We start from the raw sequence: 16,150 nt of genomic DNA, 5'->3' as shown, positions 1-16,150 counted from the left end.
GCGTCGCTGGTTTGATCCAGATATCCCGAATGATTAATTACCATGTAAACGGAATATTCCGAATGTCTCAGTAACCGGAATATTAGCAATAACCCAAATTTTGCCTGCATGTAAACGTAGTCACTGTTGCAAACTCAGAAAGACCTTTGCAGGGGTGTAATGGACATCATCCCTCCTTCTGTCTGGCACACTAAGCTTTTTTCTCCCCCCTTTGAAGCAATGTACATTTTCCGAACTAAGCGCTGATGCATCCCACGCTGCTCGGTTGGGAAATGCCTCTAATTAGGCCCTAATGAGGGAAGAAGACGAAAAGACTGCTGTTTTTTATGCTGATCAACAGAGCAGCTGTGAAATAAAAGTCAATGAGATTAGTTGTGCCCTCAGCACTGCTTTAGATTTTTAACTCTTCTGAATATTACTTGGCTTTGTTTCATGTTTTCTTTTAGGATTATATCACAAAACACGACAGGCACCGGAGACCTTGCGTCCACAACTTCGAGCCGCCGCGTCGACAATGGAGGTAGAGAACATGGTCCACTCGGACTCAATGTCCCCCGCCTCCCCCGGGATCTGAGAGAAGCTCTCCCGGAGGTGGGAGTTGAAGATGTCCCTGACAGAGGGCTCAGCCAGACGTTCCCAACAGACCCTCACAATCCGTTTGGGTCTGCCCGGTCTGTCCAGCCTCCTCCTCCGCCAGCGCATCCAAATCACCACCAGGTGGTGATCAGTTGACAGCTCAGCCCCTCTCTTCACCCGAGTGTCCAAGACATGCGGCCGAAGGTCAGCTGAAACGACAACAAAGTCGATCATTGACCTCCGGCCTCGGGTGTCCTGGTGCCACGTGCACTGATGGACACCCTTATGCTTGAACATGTTGTTCGTTATGGACAAACTGTGACTCGCACAGAAGTCCAACAACAAAGCACCACTCGGGTTCAGATCGGGGAGGCTGTTCCTCCCAATCACGCCTCTCCAGGTATCACTGTCATCGCCCACGTGAGCGTTGAAGTCCCCCAGTCGAACAATGGAGTCCCCAGTTGGAGCACTATCAAGTACTCCTCCCAGGGACCCCAAGAAGGCCGGGTACTCCCCACTGCTGTTCGGCCCGTAGGCACAAACAACAGTGAGAGACCTATCCCCGACCCGAAGGCGCAGGGAAGCGACGCTCTCGTTCACCGGGGTGAACTCCAACACATGGCGGCTGAGCTGGGGGGCTATAACCAAGCCCACACCAGCTCGCCGCCTCTCACCCTGGGCAACTCCAGAGTAGTGGAGGGTCCAGCCCCTTTCAAGGAGCTGGTTCCAGAGCCCAAGCTATGTGTGGAGGTGAGCCCGACTATCTCTAGCCGGTATCTCTCAACCTCACGCACAAGCTCCGGCTCCTTCTCCCCCAGTGAGATGACATTCCATGTCATCAAGGCACCCCGCCACGACTGCAACCCAGTCCACATGGCACCAGCTCAACACGGTCATTCCTGCGGTTGGTGGGCCTACGGGAAGACATATATTTATATGTGTGTCTATAGGAATTGGTTTTGTAATATATTCTAATAGCTACAGAAGGAAACATTAATATACATCTGTATATAATACAGGAATGTCATTAGGATCACACCTTCATTCCCTCAGACCATAAATGATGTGAGCAGCTGCGTTCTCTTACAATTGTACTTTCCCTGCTGCGGATTGGTTTCTTTGGTCCCACCTAAATATTTCTCAGTTTTCCTAATGTTCTCTGACATACTGTACCTTCAGACCAACTCAACAAGCAGGAGAGGGAAAGATTTAATCCCCTGAAAGTCCAGCCTGCTGATTCCTTCAGTAGACCTGATGTCAGCAAAGCTGCTGCTCTGGAAACATTAGGCTTGTGCTTAAAACATCCTTGAGGGCCAGATTCGGTGCAGTGTGGGCTTAATTTATAACTTTTTAAAACATCTCGGAAAGTTATTGCTCTCTTGGGCAAACTGCAGTTTTCTTTACTTTGCAGCACTGCTAGCAAACTTTTCTGGTGGGTGTGAATAGTGAGTTTGACATTAAAATGCCCTCTCCTTGCACTTTTATCCAGCTCAGAGGAGTCTAATTTGTTTTCTTCTCAAACTGCCCTCTCCTATACTCATCAGACATCTGCCTTCAGGCCTCCTCTCCTCTTCCTGTTTCTACCTTCTCCTCCTTTCATCAGCATCGCAGCAGGATGTGAGTTTTCTCACGGAAGTGTTTCAAGCAGAAACAAGACACTTGCTTCCATAAATGGATGGAAATCTGTAGCCCAGTGACAGCCAATCCTCCACCTCTGTGACCTTGAACAGAAGGAGGTGGATTTAGGACAGATTACTAATCCTGACCATCACAGAATGTATTATACTTACAGTACAGTGGATGGATGGATGGATGGATGGATGGATGGATGGATGGATGGATGGATGGATGGATGGATCCGCATGTGTAGTTTGAATTGTAGGCACTGGAGTCCAAAATATCCTCCTGTATCCAAGAGCCTGTGAAACACAAAAACTTTCAAACACTCGGCCCGATTGGCAGTAACGGACCCTACAACCTCATTATGCCAATTATTACAGTTTTTGCGATATTTACATTTCTTTTTTTTTTTATTTCCATTTGACTTTGGACGCTTGTTGCTAGGCAACAGGTTATCGTAGAGACATCATAGAAATGTTCCCAGACTCGGCACGCTGTGGACTTCAACATATTCAAATTTCATGAAGCTGTGATTTAAGGAAATGTTTTTTCAAAATCCATGCCAAATGGCCCCATTCTTTCGGATGGGGTTTTTTACCATGGTGAAAAAAAGACCTATCCGTTAACGTAGCCTGAACCGGAATGTGTACCCATACATGGCATACACCGTTAGATGCGTCGCCATCGTGACTCGATGGGCATCACTTTTCTCAGTAATAGGGGTTACCGTGGCAACACAAGATGCCAAAAAGGCGAAAAGTTTGGACGCTTATTGCTCGGCCGAACTTTATCGTAGAGACATCGTTCAAACTTTCATACACTTGGCCAGATTGGCACTAACGAACCCTACAACCTCATTATGCCAATTATTACAGTTTTTGCGATATTTACATTTCTTCTTTTTTTTTTTTTCCATTTGACTTGATGGGGAAAAAAGAAACCTATCCATTAACATAGCCTGAACCGGAACGTGCACCCATACATGGCATACATCGTTAGATGCATCTCCATCGTACCTTGATGGGCATTACTTTTCTCAGTCAAAAGTGTTACCGTGGCAACGCTAGACGCCAAAAAGCGCGCCCCGTTAATAACTATTGGGAGCAGAGGAATGAATGAAATGCAACCTCAAACACCTCAAACTGACATAGAACCACCCCGAACACAAACACTACAGCCCCAAACCAAAGCAGCAAGAGGGGACGAATGGGCATTAGGGCATGCCCATATCAAAATTTCCTGAAATGTTCTAGTTATCCTGTTATTATCCTGTTATTATCCTGTTCTCCAAGCTCATCCATGAATGAAATCTTTTACACATCCCAGTCCTTGCTCGTCACTCTGCTCCTCCTCTACATGAACAATGTCTCCTCTTGAACTCGTCTCTCGGCTTCGGGGATTACTTAGTCCTTGGAAAGCTCCGTCAGCTGCTCCCGTATCTAAACAACTTTCCCCGTTGTCATAGTTACTGATCATAACAGATGTCACAAAGTGCCATAATCACCAGAACAAATCTCTTAATCTGTACAGAATCCAAACCACTGAAAAAGAGAAATGTCTCCGATACCGTTGGGATGGAAGAGGTTGAGTGATAAATCACCAGAGATACGGCAACAAGAGTGACACAGTTTCTGAAAAACCAGATTCATGTTTATGAAATATACATGTCGAAGTTATTCGGACAATGATCGACCGTACTGATTTGAATTGAGAAACTCTTCATCCTGCCTCCTTTCCATAGATCCATCAGAGTTTTCCTCTGCTTTACTGCATGTTCAAAGTCTTCATCAAGACTGCTTGATGGAGATGAATGTTTGCCAAAATGCTGCATAAAATATGCAGAAATGTTTAGTCTGCTTGTAATCCGGGCCTTCTGTGCCTCCCCGTCTCCTCTGGCCTCATTAAACAAATCTCCCTCCTGTCTCCTGCTCTGCCAGTTGGCCTGTTGGCTCGCTTGTGTACAAATAAAACCGCAAATAAACACAGGATGGATCCAGCCGCATGTCCTGCTTCGCATTTTCATTTTGTACAAATAGAAAATTAAATATGCGCCTCAAATGAACCCAAATAGCTTTTGCAGCTCATTTTTATGTTTTAAATATTGCCGACATTAGTGATTCTTTAAGCATTTACTGTACATGTTCTTCTATTTTTATCTTATTTTTTCATCTTAATTTCTTCTTTGTTTTTTTTTTAAAACAAATTTTCTTCTGCTTTAATGTTGTCTTGCAAAACATCTGGTTAGTGATTCATTTAACCCTTGTGCTGTCTTTGGGTCAAGGAAGGAGGAAGGGAGGAAAGAAGGAAGGAAGGAAGGAAGGAAGGAAGGAAGGAAGGAAGGAAGGAAGGAAGGAAGGAAGGAAGGAAGGAAGGAAGGAAGGAAGGAAGGAAGGAAGGAAGGAAGGAAGGAAGGAAGGAAGGAAGGAAGGAAGGAAGGAAGGAAGGAAGGAAGGAAGGAAGGAAGGAAGGGAAAAAGAAAAGGAAGACAGGGAAGGAAGGAAGGAAGGAAGGAAGGAAGGAAGGAAGGAAGGAAGGAAGGAAGGAAGGGAGGGAGGAAAGAAGGAAGGAAGGGAGAAAAGAAGGAAGGAAGGAAGGAAAGAAGGAAGGAAGGAAGGAAGGAAGGAAGGAAGGAAGGAAGGAAGGAAGGAAGGAAGGAAGGAAGGAAGGAAGGAAGGAAGGAAGGAAGGAAGGAAGGAAGGAAGGAAGGAAAGAAAGAATGTACGAGGGGAGAAAAGAAGGAAGGAAGGAAGAAGGAAGGAGAGAGCAGGAGGAAAGATGGAACAGGAGGATTAGGTCATTTTGACCCAAAGACACTACAAGGGTTAAAAAAAAGAGTCAGTCTAAAAGTCTAAATCTGCAAACACAGTTCAACTGTCTGGTGCGTTCGCTTTGACAGTTAAAAGCTGCGCTTTCTCAGAAAATGAAATCAATAGATAAAAAAATTGCAAACTACCGGTAATTACATTCTCAGCAACCAAATATCATAATGACTAAACGAAAGATCCTCCAGCGTTTGTGTGAGATTCCCCCGACTCTCCAGCGTCACGGTCTCAGTCGCACCGCCACGGCCAGGCCGGTGAAGGTTGAAAACTCTCAAATGTGGCAGCAATTTTGTGTTCTGCCTCGGTGAGAATCTGCAGCCTGTTTCCTTTTAGAAAGCGCTAAATGTTCGTGGCTGTCTGGAAGGCGTATTTCACGGCCAGTTTGGCAGCAGGAAGTGATTCTGGTCAGGGTGTTTGTATAAACAGCTCGTAATGGTTTTAACCCCTGAGGTCACAGACGCAGGAACACGCTCAGTACAGCAACATCCATGTGCTACAGTGAAACCTGCAGACTCATGTGGTTAGTAGTAGTAGTAGTAGTAGTGGTAGTAGTGGTATCGGTAGTAGTAGTAGTAGTAGTAGTAGTAGTAGTAGCAGTAGTAGTGGTAGTGGTAGTAGTAGTAGTAGTAGTAGCAGCAGTAGTAGTAGTAGTAGTAGTAGTAGCAGCAGTAGTAGTAGTAGTAGTAGTAGTAGTAGTAGTAGTAGTAGTAGTAGTAGTAGTAGTAGTAGTAGTAGTAGTAGTAGTAGTAGTAGTAGTAGTAGTAGTAGTAGTAGTAGTAGTAGTAGTAGTAGCAGTAGTAGTAGTAGTAGTAGCAGCAGTAGTAGTAGTAGTAGTAGTAGTAGTAGTAGTAGTAGTAGTAGTAGTAGTAGTAGTAGTTGGGGGGGCACACTGGCGAGTGGGGATTACAACACAACTATAAACTCTACTTGAACATAAATTCTGCTCTCCTCTCCTTCAGGCCAGCAAATTTTTCAATGACTTTCTGATTGAAATCTGTCATTTCACAAACAAGTCTCTTTTCCACGGAGAGCATGGCCAGTGCATTCAGCCTCTCCTGGTCCTGGTGTTTCTGAGAAAGGTTTTCACTCTTTTCAAGGTTGAGAAGCCTCTCAGCTTCAGCTCTGCTCATGGGTGATGAGGATCTTTAAAAGAGTGACAGTTTCTGAAAAGACCTCTGCAGGATTGTTCTGTTTTTAGGTCTGGTTGGTCCGGTCCAAGCTCCTTAATCAGCTTCTTTTCCTCCGGCGAACGCCTCGTGAAATTATTATTTTGTAATGAAACACTGCAAAAACTCTTACCAGATAACAGATGAATGAATGAATCTTACCAGGAATATTGGGAACTTATTTCTAGTTAAAATGTTTCATTTTTATTTAAAAAAAAATCTCATTACACTTAAAACAAGACTTGTCACTGGAAAAAACAACAATTTTCACCTGTTTCAAGTAAATTTTCACTTGAAATAAGTAGAAAAATCTGCCAGTGGAACAAGATTTTTTTGCTTGTAATAAGAAGATAAATCTTGTCCCACTGGCAGATTTTTCTACTTATTTCAAATGAAAATTTACTTGAAACAGGTGAAAATTGTTGTTTTTTAAAGTGACGAGTCTTTTTTTAAGTGTAATGAGATTTTTTTTAATAAAAATGAGACATTTTAACTAGAAATAAGACAAATATTCTTGTTAAGATTTTGAGTTTTTGCAGTAAACAACCAAATTTAGTTTTTCTGCTGCCATTGTCTCCTGTCTTGTCGTTGTGACTCCATTTGTAGCGAGTGACAGATATAGTCGCCCGTCTACACTGTCGGGGGTGTGACTGTCGGGCTGAATAATTGTTTGGTCAGATTTAAAGGTTCAACAATTCATTTGACATAACTGGCAGCGGATGCGGTAGCAGCTTTGTATTTTTGTCATCTTAACGTTGCATTTGTTTGATCAGTTTCCTGTCAACAAGGCTGATGTGTTTCACAATGACATCATCAGATAATCCATTTGGATTTAGATGGATGAAAAGCCCTCAGCCCACATTATCTTAGAAAAAACAACATTTTTCAAAGCTGTGTAATTTAACTCTGTGACTTAGATTTGTTTATTGGGAAGAGGTTTTTAAATCCTAGAATCATGGACTGTTTTGTTTGCTTAGGTGATTCACCTGCTCTGGGAGGGTCACTGACGTGTTTTCCCGCTCCAGAAGATCAGATTTAAATGAATGCAAGCTGATACTGATCCATTCATTTAAATCAAAATGCTCAAAATGGGGAAACATAAATGATGCGTCGCGATGACCAAACTTGGGAAACCGCCATACTGACAGTTTATTTCTACCATAGACTGTATAAAAATGGAAGTAAGAGAGTCATCTTCGGGAATTATCTCAGATTGGAAGAGGGATGGATTTACAACCAATACTGAAGCCCGGTAGTTCTGCAACCATCGACTGTGAAGCATGATTACGTGTGTTCGGCCATTATTGAAACCATATCGTACATTGAACGCAATAAACTGTCAGGTTTTGACATTTCCCCCAGTTTGTGATTCTGTTCTGCCCCGCCTGTTTTCCATCAGTCCTGATTGTTCACACCTGTGTCTCGTTACCCCCTTGTGTATATCTGGTCTTGTCTTTCCCTGCTCCCTGTCAGTCCATACTGTTTGCTCCCTCCATGTTGCCGCGTAGTTTTTGGATCCCTGTTCCTGTTCTGCCTCTTTTTGATCCTGCCCAGCAGCGCTTTTGGTTTTGGTTTTTGCTGAATAAACCCTGTTTTTTGGAACTCCTGCCTCTCGCTCTCCTGCATCTGGGTCCTCAAACAACCAGCCCTGACGGAACGGACCGACCACCATGGACCCAGCGGAAGAAAGTTTTGCCTTCTGGCAATACGTCTACAGGGAGGCAGAACTCTTGATTCCTGGTTGGCAGGACCCTGAGGAGGAGGAATTTCCCTTCTGGGGAACACGCCTGGCTCGGGGTGGGCCCAGGAGCATCCAGGCACAGGGGAGAAGACGACGGCGGCGGGCCAGCCCCAGCTAGCCGCTGTTCCGGCGGTGGTCCTGGGCGCTTCGTTCCCTGTGTCGGCGGTGGTCCCGGACGCATCAGCCCCTGCTCCGGTGATGGTCCCGGACCCCCCGCAGCCAGCGCCAAGGACCCGGGTTCCCCCGCAGCCAGCGCCAAGGACCCGGGTTCCCCCGCAGCCAGCGCCAAGGACCCGGGTTCCCCCGCAGCCGGCTCCTCGTATCCTGTGTTCCCTGCCAAGTCAAAGTTCCCCGCCGCCAAGTCAGAGTTCCCCACGCCGCGCACCAAGTCGTCCACGCCTAGGCCTCGAGGACGAACCCCCGAGCTGTCTCGCCGGTCTGCCTGGTCCTGAGGACGGCCCCTGGAGCTTTGGCCGTGTGTTGGCCTGGGCCCTCCTCCACCTGCCCTGGGTGGTCTGTCCATGGGGACATCTGGGATCTGTCCCTTGAGAGGGGGGTTATGTCAGTGGATATGTCAGCTGCCTCTTTTTGATCCTGCCCAGCAGCGCTTTCGGTTTTGATTTTCGCTGAATAAACCCTGTTTTTTGGAACTCCTGCTTCTCGCTCTCCTGCATCTGGGTCCTCAAACAATCAGCCCTGACATATACATTATTTGCTGCACACATGCTGTCATTAGTGCTTACAGGGGTGTCGGACTCCAGTCCCTGAGGGCCGGTGTCCCTGCAGGTTTTACATGTTTCCCTGCTTCATTGCACCATGATACAAGTGACTGTGTCATTAACAGAATTGTGCAGCCCTGGATGACAAGCTGATGACGATGATTAATTAGAATCAGGTGTGTTAAAGCAGTGAAACATCTAAAACCTGCAGGACACCAGCCCTTCTGGGATTCAGTTTGACACCTGTGGCTTAGTATCTCACATTTAAAGTCATGACGCTGATCATGACCAGCTTCTTCTCTGATTACCCACTGAATTATGGGATATCTGTAGCACGTTGGTCAGTTAAACACAGCCCGGAAGAGAGCTCTTTGAAATAGCACCCTGACTGGCACCAGGAGAAAACGTAGCTCCTGCCCAGTGAAAGTTAAACATACTGGCACTATATGTGACAAAATATGTCTCAGTTTACCGACCACCGTCCACTCTTGTATTTAGGCATCACTATTGTGGTGTTTTCAGAGCCAGAACTGAAGTTATCACCGAACACGAGCAGTGACTTGGACGGATTCTTTGTTTTTTTTATCACGTAATAAATTAATCCAATCAGAAACACAATTTGCAGATCGTTTGTTGTTGTTTTTCAGGCTTCGTTTAAACTGTGAGCGGTTTAAGTAACCGTACCTGAACATATTAGTAAGTGTTCCCAGATCCCCATTCTACTATTTATTCCTGCCTACTCGTGTGGTTTGCACCATCACTCCAGCGCCACTAATGTCTCAATAAACAGTTTAATGGTGTTCAGCTTTAAGTGTCTCAATTCCCCTCCTGCAGCTTAAATGGTGATCCCTTTTGCAGTTAGCAGGGATTACATGACCATGCACAGTGACTCAGTTTCCGCATGAAAGGCATAAGTATATTTAGGGCCCGAGCACCTTCAGTGCGAAGGCCCTATTGTATTTGCAGGAATTTTTCTTATTATTATTATTTTTCTTCTGACAAAGTGATGGCCTTTTTGCCCCCCTTAACATGCCCAAAAAGTCACCAAATTTTGCACCCAAGTCAGGCCTGGCGAAAAATTTGATATTTAATGGTTTGCATTAATGGGCGTGGCAAAATGGCTCAACAGCGCCCCCTTGAAAACTTTGTGCCTCAAGCCCCACGATACGGTTTGACGTACATGCACGAAAATCGGTACACACCTGTATCATGGGACAACTTAAAGAAAAGTCTCTGGGCGTCATGTCGAGAAACCGAACAGGAAGTCGGCCATTTTGAATTAATCCTGTCACTTTGGCGCAATGTATGCCATTCCTTCGGAAGTTAATTCAGCCCGAACCGTAACGTGCACCCAGGTGTGTTATACATCAAAATGTGCGTCTCCCTCCTGCGACCACACGCATTACTTTTCTCTTTCAAAAGCGTTACCGTGGCGACGCTAGACGCCAAAAAGCGCGCCCACCCTTCATCTAGTTGGTTCAGACATAAAAAACTTTGCGCCTCAAGCCCCATAATACGGTTTGACGTACATGAACGAAAATCGGTACCCTCCTGTATCATGTCGCAACTAAAAGAAAAGTCTCTTGGCGCCATGACCGAAACCGAACAGGAAGTCGGCCATTTTGAACATTCTGAATTAATTGCGTAATTTTGGAGCAATATATGCCATTCCTTCGAGAGTTAATTCAGCCCGAACCGTATCGTGAACCCAGATGTGTTATACATCAAAATGTGCGTCTCCATCCTGCGACTACACGCATTACTTTTCTCGTTCAAAAGTGTTACCGTGGCGACGCTAGACGCCAACAAGCGCACCCCCCCTTCATCTGATTGGTCCATATTTGATAGTTCTCCAAAAGGCACCAAATTTGGCATGCAAGCCAGGCCTGGCGATAAATTTGATATTTCATGGTTTGCATTAATGGGCGTGGCAAAATGGCTCAACAGCGCCCCCCGGAAAACTTTGTGCCTCAAGCCCCAAAATACAGTTTGACGTACATGCACGAAAATCGCTACACACCTGTATCATGGCACAACTTAAAGAAAGGTCTCTTGATGCCATGACCGAAACAGAACAGGATGTCGGCCATTTTGAATAAATTGTGTCATTTTGGCGAAATTTATGCCATTCCTTTGGCAGTTAATTCAGCCCGAACCGTAACGTGCACCCAGGTGTGTTATACACCAAAATGTGCGTCTACATCCTGCGACTACACGCATTACTTTTCTCTTTCAAAAGTGTTACCGTGGCGACCCTAGACGCCAAAAGGCGCGCCCCCCCTTCATGTGATTGGTCCATATTTGATAGTTCTCCAAAAGTCACCAAATTTTGCATGCAAGCCAGACTTGGCGATAAATTTGATATTTCATGGTTTGCATTAATGGGCGTGGCCTAACGGCTCAACAGCGCCCCCTAGAATACTTTTATTTGCCATAACTTTTGAATGGTTTGACATAGGAAGTTGTGGGTGGTGTCATGGGACTCTGTAATGAGTCCTTAAGCTTCGTTGGCCTTAATTAGCCCCGCCCCTTCTTCTGATTGGTTGTCCCGATTTTCTGCTAAAACATTGGAATGGTTTGACATAGAGAGTCCTGGGTGGTGTCATCAGATTCTTTATGGAGTCCTTGACCTTCATTGGCCAGAATTAGCCCCGCCCCTTCTTCTGATTGGTTGTCCCTTTTTTCTGCTATAACTTTTGAATGGTTTGACATAGGAAGTCGTGGGTGGTGTCATGGGACTTTGTACTGAGTTCTTAAGCTTCGTTGGCCTTAATTAGCCCCGCCCCTTCTTCTGATTGGTTGTCCCGATTTTCTGCTATAACTTTGGAATGGTTTAACATAGAGAGTCGTGGGTGGTGTCATCAGATTCTGTATGGAGTCCTTGACCTTCATTGGCCTGAATTAGCCCCGCCCCTTCTTGTCATTGGTTGTCCCTTTTTTCTGCTATAACATTTTAATTGTTTGACATAGGGAGTCGTGGGTGGTGTCATGGGACTCTGTAATGAGTCCTTAAGCTTAGTTGGCCTTAATTAGCCCCGCCCCATCTTCTGATTGGTTGTCCCGATTTTCTGCTATAACTTTGGAATGGTTTGACATAGAGAGTCGTGGGTGGTGTCTTTTCTGATATGCTTATGGGGGGCGGTGGCCGTGAGTGCGAGGGCCCGTTCATCGCTGCTTGCAGCTTTAATTTGTCTTGCTATGGTCAATATCTGTTTAAAAGCTCAATATTTAGCCTGTGTGAAGATGATAATCCCTTTTCCAGTTCATGTTTTCCTGCTCATCCCCTCAAGGCCCTGGCAGACATGGTGCAACATCAGCAGAAAGACCAAATTCAGATTTCTTCTTTCCCTGCTGTGTGACAGAAATGTTGCATTCCTCTTTTTAAATTAAATTGAATTAATCTGCTATCTGAATGACATTTTAGTAATCCCCAAAGAGAAAATACCCTCGGTGAACGTATTTACATGCACAGATCCGTTTATCAGTTACAGGACTGTCTCAGAAAATTAGAATATTGTGATTTTCTGTAATGCAATTAAAAAAACAAAAATGTCATACATTCTGGATTCATTACAAATCAACTGAAATATTGCAAGCCTTTTATTATTTTAATATTGCTGATCATGGCTTACAGCTTAAGAAAACTCAAATATCCTATCTAAAAAAATTAGAATATTCTGGGAATCTTAATCTTAAACTGTAAGCCATAATAAAAAAGCGATAAAGTAAAATGGATCACTGCAAAAACTCAAAATCTTAACAAGAATATTTGTCTTATTTCTAGTTAAAATGTCTCATTTTAATAAAAATATCTCATTACACTTAAAACAAGACTCATCACTGGAAAAAACAACAATTTCCATCTGTTTCAAGTAGATTTTCACTTGAAATAAGTAGAAAAATCTGCCAGTGGAACAAGATTTTTTTGCTTGTAATAAGAAGATAAATCTTGTTCCACTGGCAGATTTTCCTACTTATTTCAAGTGAAAATTTACTTGAAACAGGTGAAAATTGTCAAATAAGTTATTTTTCTGGTGATGACTAAATGTTGAAATAGCAGTAAAACCACATTCATTGATGAAATGACATAAGGGATGGAAAGGTTTAAACTACTTGAAAATGTTGAACTTGGAAAGAAAATGTATGTATTTGTTGTGGTCGTTAATTTTACCTTTTGACTGTTGATAAATGACACACTGCTGCTTTTATTACTTATATTTAATTGTGTCATTCTCTCATCTCCCCCGATGTGCTTTTTTCTCTCAGGTATTCTGTCCTTCAAAACGGGAATCACAAAGAGCAGGAAAAGAAGTCTCTGCACCCAAACACACACTCCAGCGAGTCCTGCTTGTGACCGACGACAAATCCACCGTCACAACTCGGACGGCCTCGGCTTTCACAGCGTCATCATCGCACCATGGATGGAAACTTGAGGAAAACCTTCAACACATCCCGGCAGAGCCCGGGAGGGACTTTGGGGAGCAGAGTGGGACATTTGCCACTGGATTTGAAGCTCACACAGAACTTTACATGAGGCCTATAAAAAGACAGCGTCCCGTCTCTGCAGCTGGATCTGCTGCGTCGTTTATCTGGCCTGCAGAGACCGAGCTGGCCCGTCGTGGAGAACCAGCAGCTCATGGTGAAAAAGCATCTGAGAACTTCCCAGCAGATGTGATTAATGTCTGCACTGTGTGGCGGGCGGGGGGTTGTGGGTGAATTATGTTGCCAAAGTGATTTTCATGCACATACAGCGGATCCATTTCTGATTATTATGTGATGCTCCCTGGTGTTTTAGAATTTAAAAAAAATCAGAGTGACTTGACTTTAGATTTTTTAGAAGTCTGTTCCTCGTTAAAAGACCACAAGTGTTATGCTAAAGATGAGAGCTTCGAACAACTTTAGTTTTTTCTTTTTTTTGTTTTTTTTTGTATTCGACTAAGCATCGCAAGTTTTGGCCTGATTTAAAGCTGGAAAAAAAAACTTTTGTCTCCCTTGTCAGAATGTCCCAGCTTACTAACTCCTTGTAGCACCCTATAATGTAATAATTTACTATAATGTAATAATTTCCTGAAAATGTAATAAAATTTGCACTTAACTCATTCGAAAATGTAATAAAATCCAATAATGTAATAACTTCACCAATAATGTAATAAAATATCCTGACTGATATTGTAATAACATTTTTACCGTATTACATTATTGGGAATTTATTACACTTTTTTACTTTTTTTTCCCAAAACTGATAATGTAATACTTGACAAATAATGTAATATATATGTTCATTTTCAGTCCAGAGTTCTACATTTTGTGTTTTAAGTATCTAAGAATGTTTTATACGCTGGATTTGAAACACCAGAATAACTATTGGGTTAAATTGCAGACTTTGAGTAGCATGTAATAAATTCCCAATAACGTAATAAGGTATTACATTATTGGTAAAAATGTTATTACAATATCAGTCAGGATATTTTATTACATTATTGGTGAAGTTATTACATTATTGAATTTTATTACATTTTCGAATGAGTTAAGTGCAAATTTTATTAAATTTTCAGGCGTTATTACATTATAGGAAATTATTACATTATAGGGTGCTACACTCCTCAATAAGCTGGGAGAATGTGGTACAGAGGCTACATTAACTCCTTCATCTAAACTGTTGAAGTGCATTATGGGAAAGGCTGCGAGCTCACACCATTGTGTTCGTCCCACCCAAAGCTCCGTCCCAGTTCTCCGTCCCCATCATTGTTCTCAGTCCCACATTGAGAGGTTAAGAAGATCACAATACAAAAGCTTTTCCAGGATGATTCAGGTCTTCATGATGATGGCGTTAGAGCAGGGGTCGGCAACCCGCGGCTCCAAAGCCTCATGCGGCTCTTTAGCGCCGCCCTAGTGGCTCCTGGAGCTTTTTCAAAAATGTTTGACCTTTTTTTTTCTTCTTTTTTTGCTTTTTTTCTTCTTGTTCCTTTCCTTTTTAATCTCAACATTTCTGCTTTTTTCTCGACATATCGACTTTTGTCTCGAAATTGTACTTCAACATTAATCTCAAAATGTTGACTTTTTTCTCAAAATTTCGACTTTTTTCGCAACATTTTGACTTTTTTCTCGAGATTGTACTTCAACATTAATCTCGACATTTTGACTTTTTTCTCAAAATTGTGACATTTTTCTCTAAATTTTTACTTTTTTCTCTAAATTTCGACTTTTTTCGCAACATTTTGACCTTTTTCTCGAGATTGTACTTCAACATTAATCTCAACATTTTGACTTTTTTCTCTAAATTTCGACTTTTTTCTCAACATTTTGACCTTTTTCTCGAGATTGTACTTCAACATTAATCTCAAAATTTTGACATTTTTCTCTAAATTTTGACTTTTTTCTCAACATTTCAACTTTTTTCTCAAGATTTCGACTTTTTTCCCGACATTTCGACTTTCGCCATTTGCCTTCATTCTAAGGCTTATACAAGACTTTTCATTTTTTGAGGCTCCAGACATATTTGTTTTTTGTGTTTTTGGTCCAATATGGCTCTTTCAACATTTTGGGTTGCCGACCCCTGCGTTAGAGCATCTGTATGATTTGATGTTTTTTGTTTATGTGTGTTTCCATGGAGATTCAAGGTTTCTGACTGTGCGTACATGTACCTAAATGAAATGTCAGGATGTATGAAATTCTTTTTCTCCAATCATGCCACATTGTGCTGCTCCATTTTATGTCGACACCACTTTTATTCCCTTGGGTCTCTCTGCTCGCTTCTGAGGTTGTGATGAGGAATGTACAAGAGATCTATCTGTTTTTATTCCTGGAAACACTAAATCCAATGGTGTTCTTGTACTCTGAATACAAACGTGTCCTTTTTTAAACTCAGTTGTTGATTTTTTTCTTGTCGTTCTTCTGGAAGCTTTTGCCAGTTGGCGTCTCCGACTATGAATCTGTATTTGCAAAGATTTCATTCTGAAATCCGCTCATTGATGCGTGACGTCTGCATCCCCCTACATGGTTAGTCATCATTTACCCGCCAACAAAGCATGAATTAACGGTGCCGCCACTTGAAAACATTAAAGTCACTGTGGGGATATGTCTTTATTTAGACGACAAGTCCAAGTGAATCACGCTTATGAACGCTGCTGCAGTTGGAGGATTCACCACCGGGTCTGCGTCTGCTCCTTCACCATGACGAGCTGAGAAGATAAAGCTGAGAAGATAAAGATTTGCTCTCTTTTGTGAGAGTTTGAGAAACATTTACATCAAATTTAGATTTAGGAGTTACACCGTGTCCTAACTGCTTGCGACCGAGCGAGCGTCAGCGACAACAACAATTCCATTGCTTTATTTTCTATTGGACTGTCCTAACTGGCCGCGAGCGACGCAGCGCGCCGTTTTGAGCTGAACATTTGTCAGACGTCCTGCTTCTATTTTCTTCCTGTCGCTCACGTTGAAAGCCGGTTGAAATCGCTGTAGGAAACAGTCATTTCAATACAAGAACCTCAATAAAGTGGCAGCTGC

At 43.1% G+C, this 16,150-nt stretch overlaps 1 protein-coding gene across 5 annotated transcripts in view; it reads left to right on the top strand.

The window, feature by feature from the left end:
- htr4 (5-hydroxytryptamine receptor 4) overlaps window positions 1-13,731 on the top strand; it is a 282,593-nt gene extending 268,862 nt beyond the window's left edge. For all 5 annotated transcript variants that reach the window (XM_061726112.1, XM_061726111.1, XM_061726110.1 and 2 more), the window contains exon 7: window positions 12,911-13,731. In XM_061726112.1, coding sequence (XP_061582096.1) covers window positions 12,911-12,998 — 88 coding nt within the window. In that variant the 3' untranslated portion in view covers window positions 12,999-13,731. The remainder of the gene's footprint in view (window positions 1-12,910) is intronic.
- Window positions 13,732-16,150: the final 2,419 nt, after the last annotated feature.

This window comes from Cololabis saira, chromosome 7, assembly GCF_033807715.1.
Source record: "Cololabis saira isolate AMF1-May2022 chromosome 7, fColSai1.1, whole genome shotgun sequence".
Classification (NCBI taxonomy): domain Eukaryota; kingdom Metazoa; phylum Chordata; class Actinopteri; order Beloniformes; family Belonidae; genus Cololabis; species Cololabis saira.
Note: the sequence above shows the minus strand (reverse complement) of the source record. Positions and strands in the feature narration are given on the sequence as shown.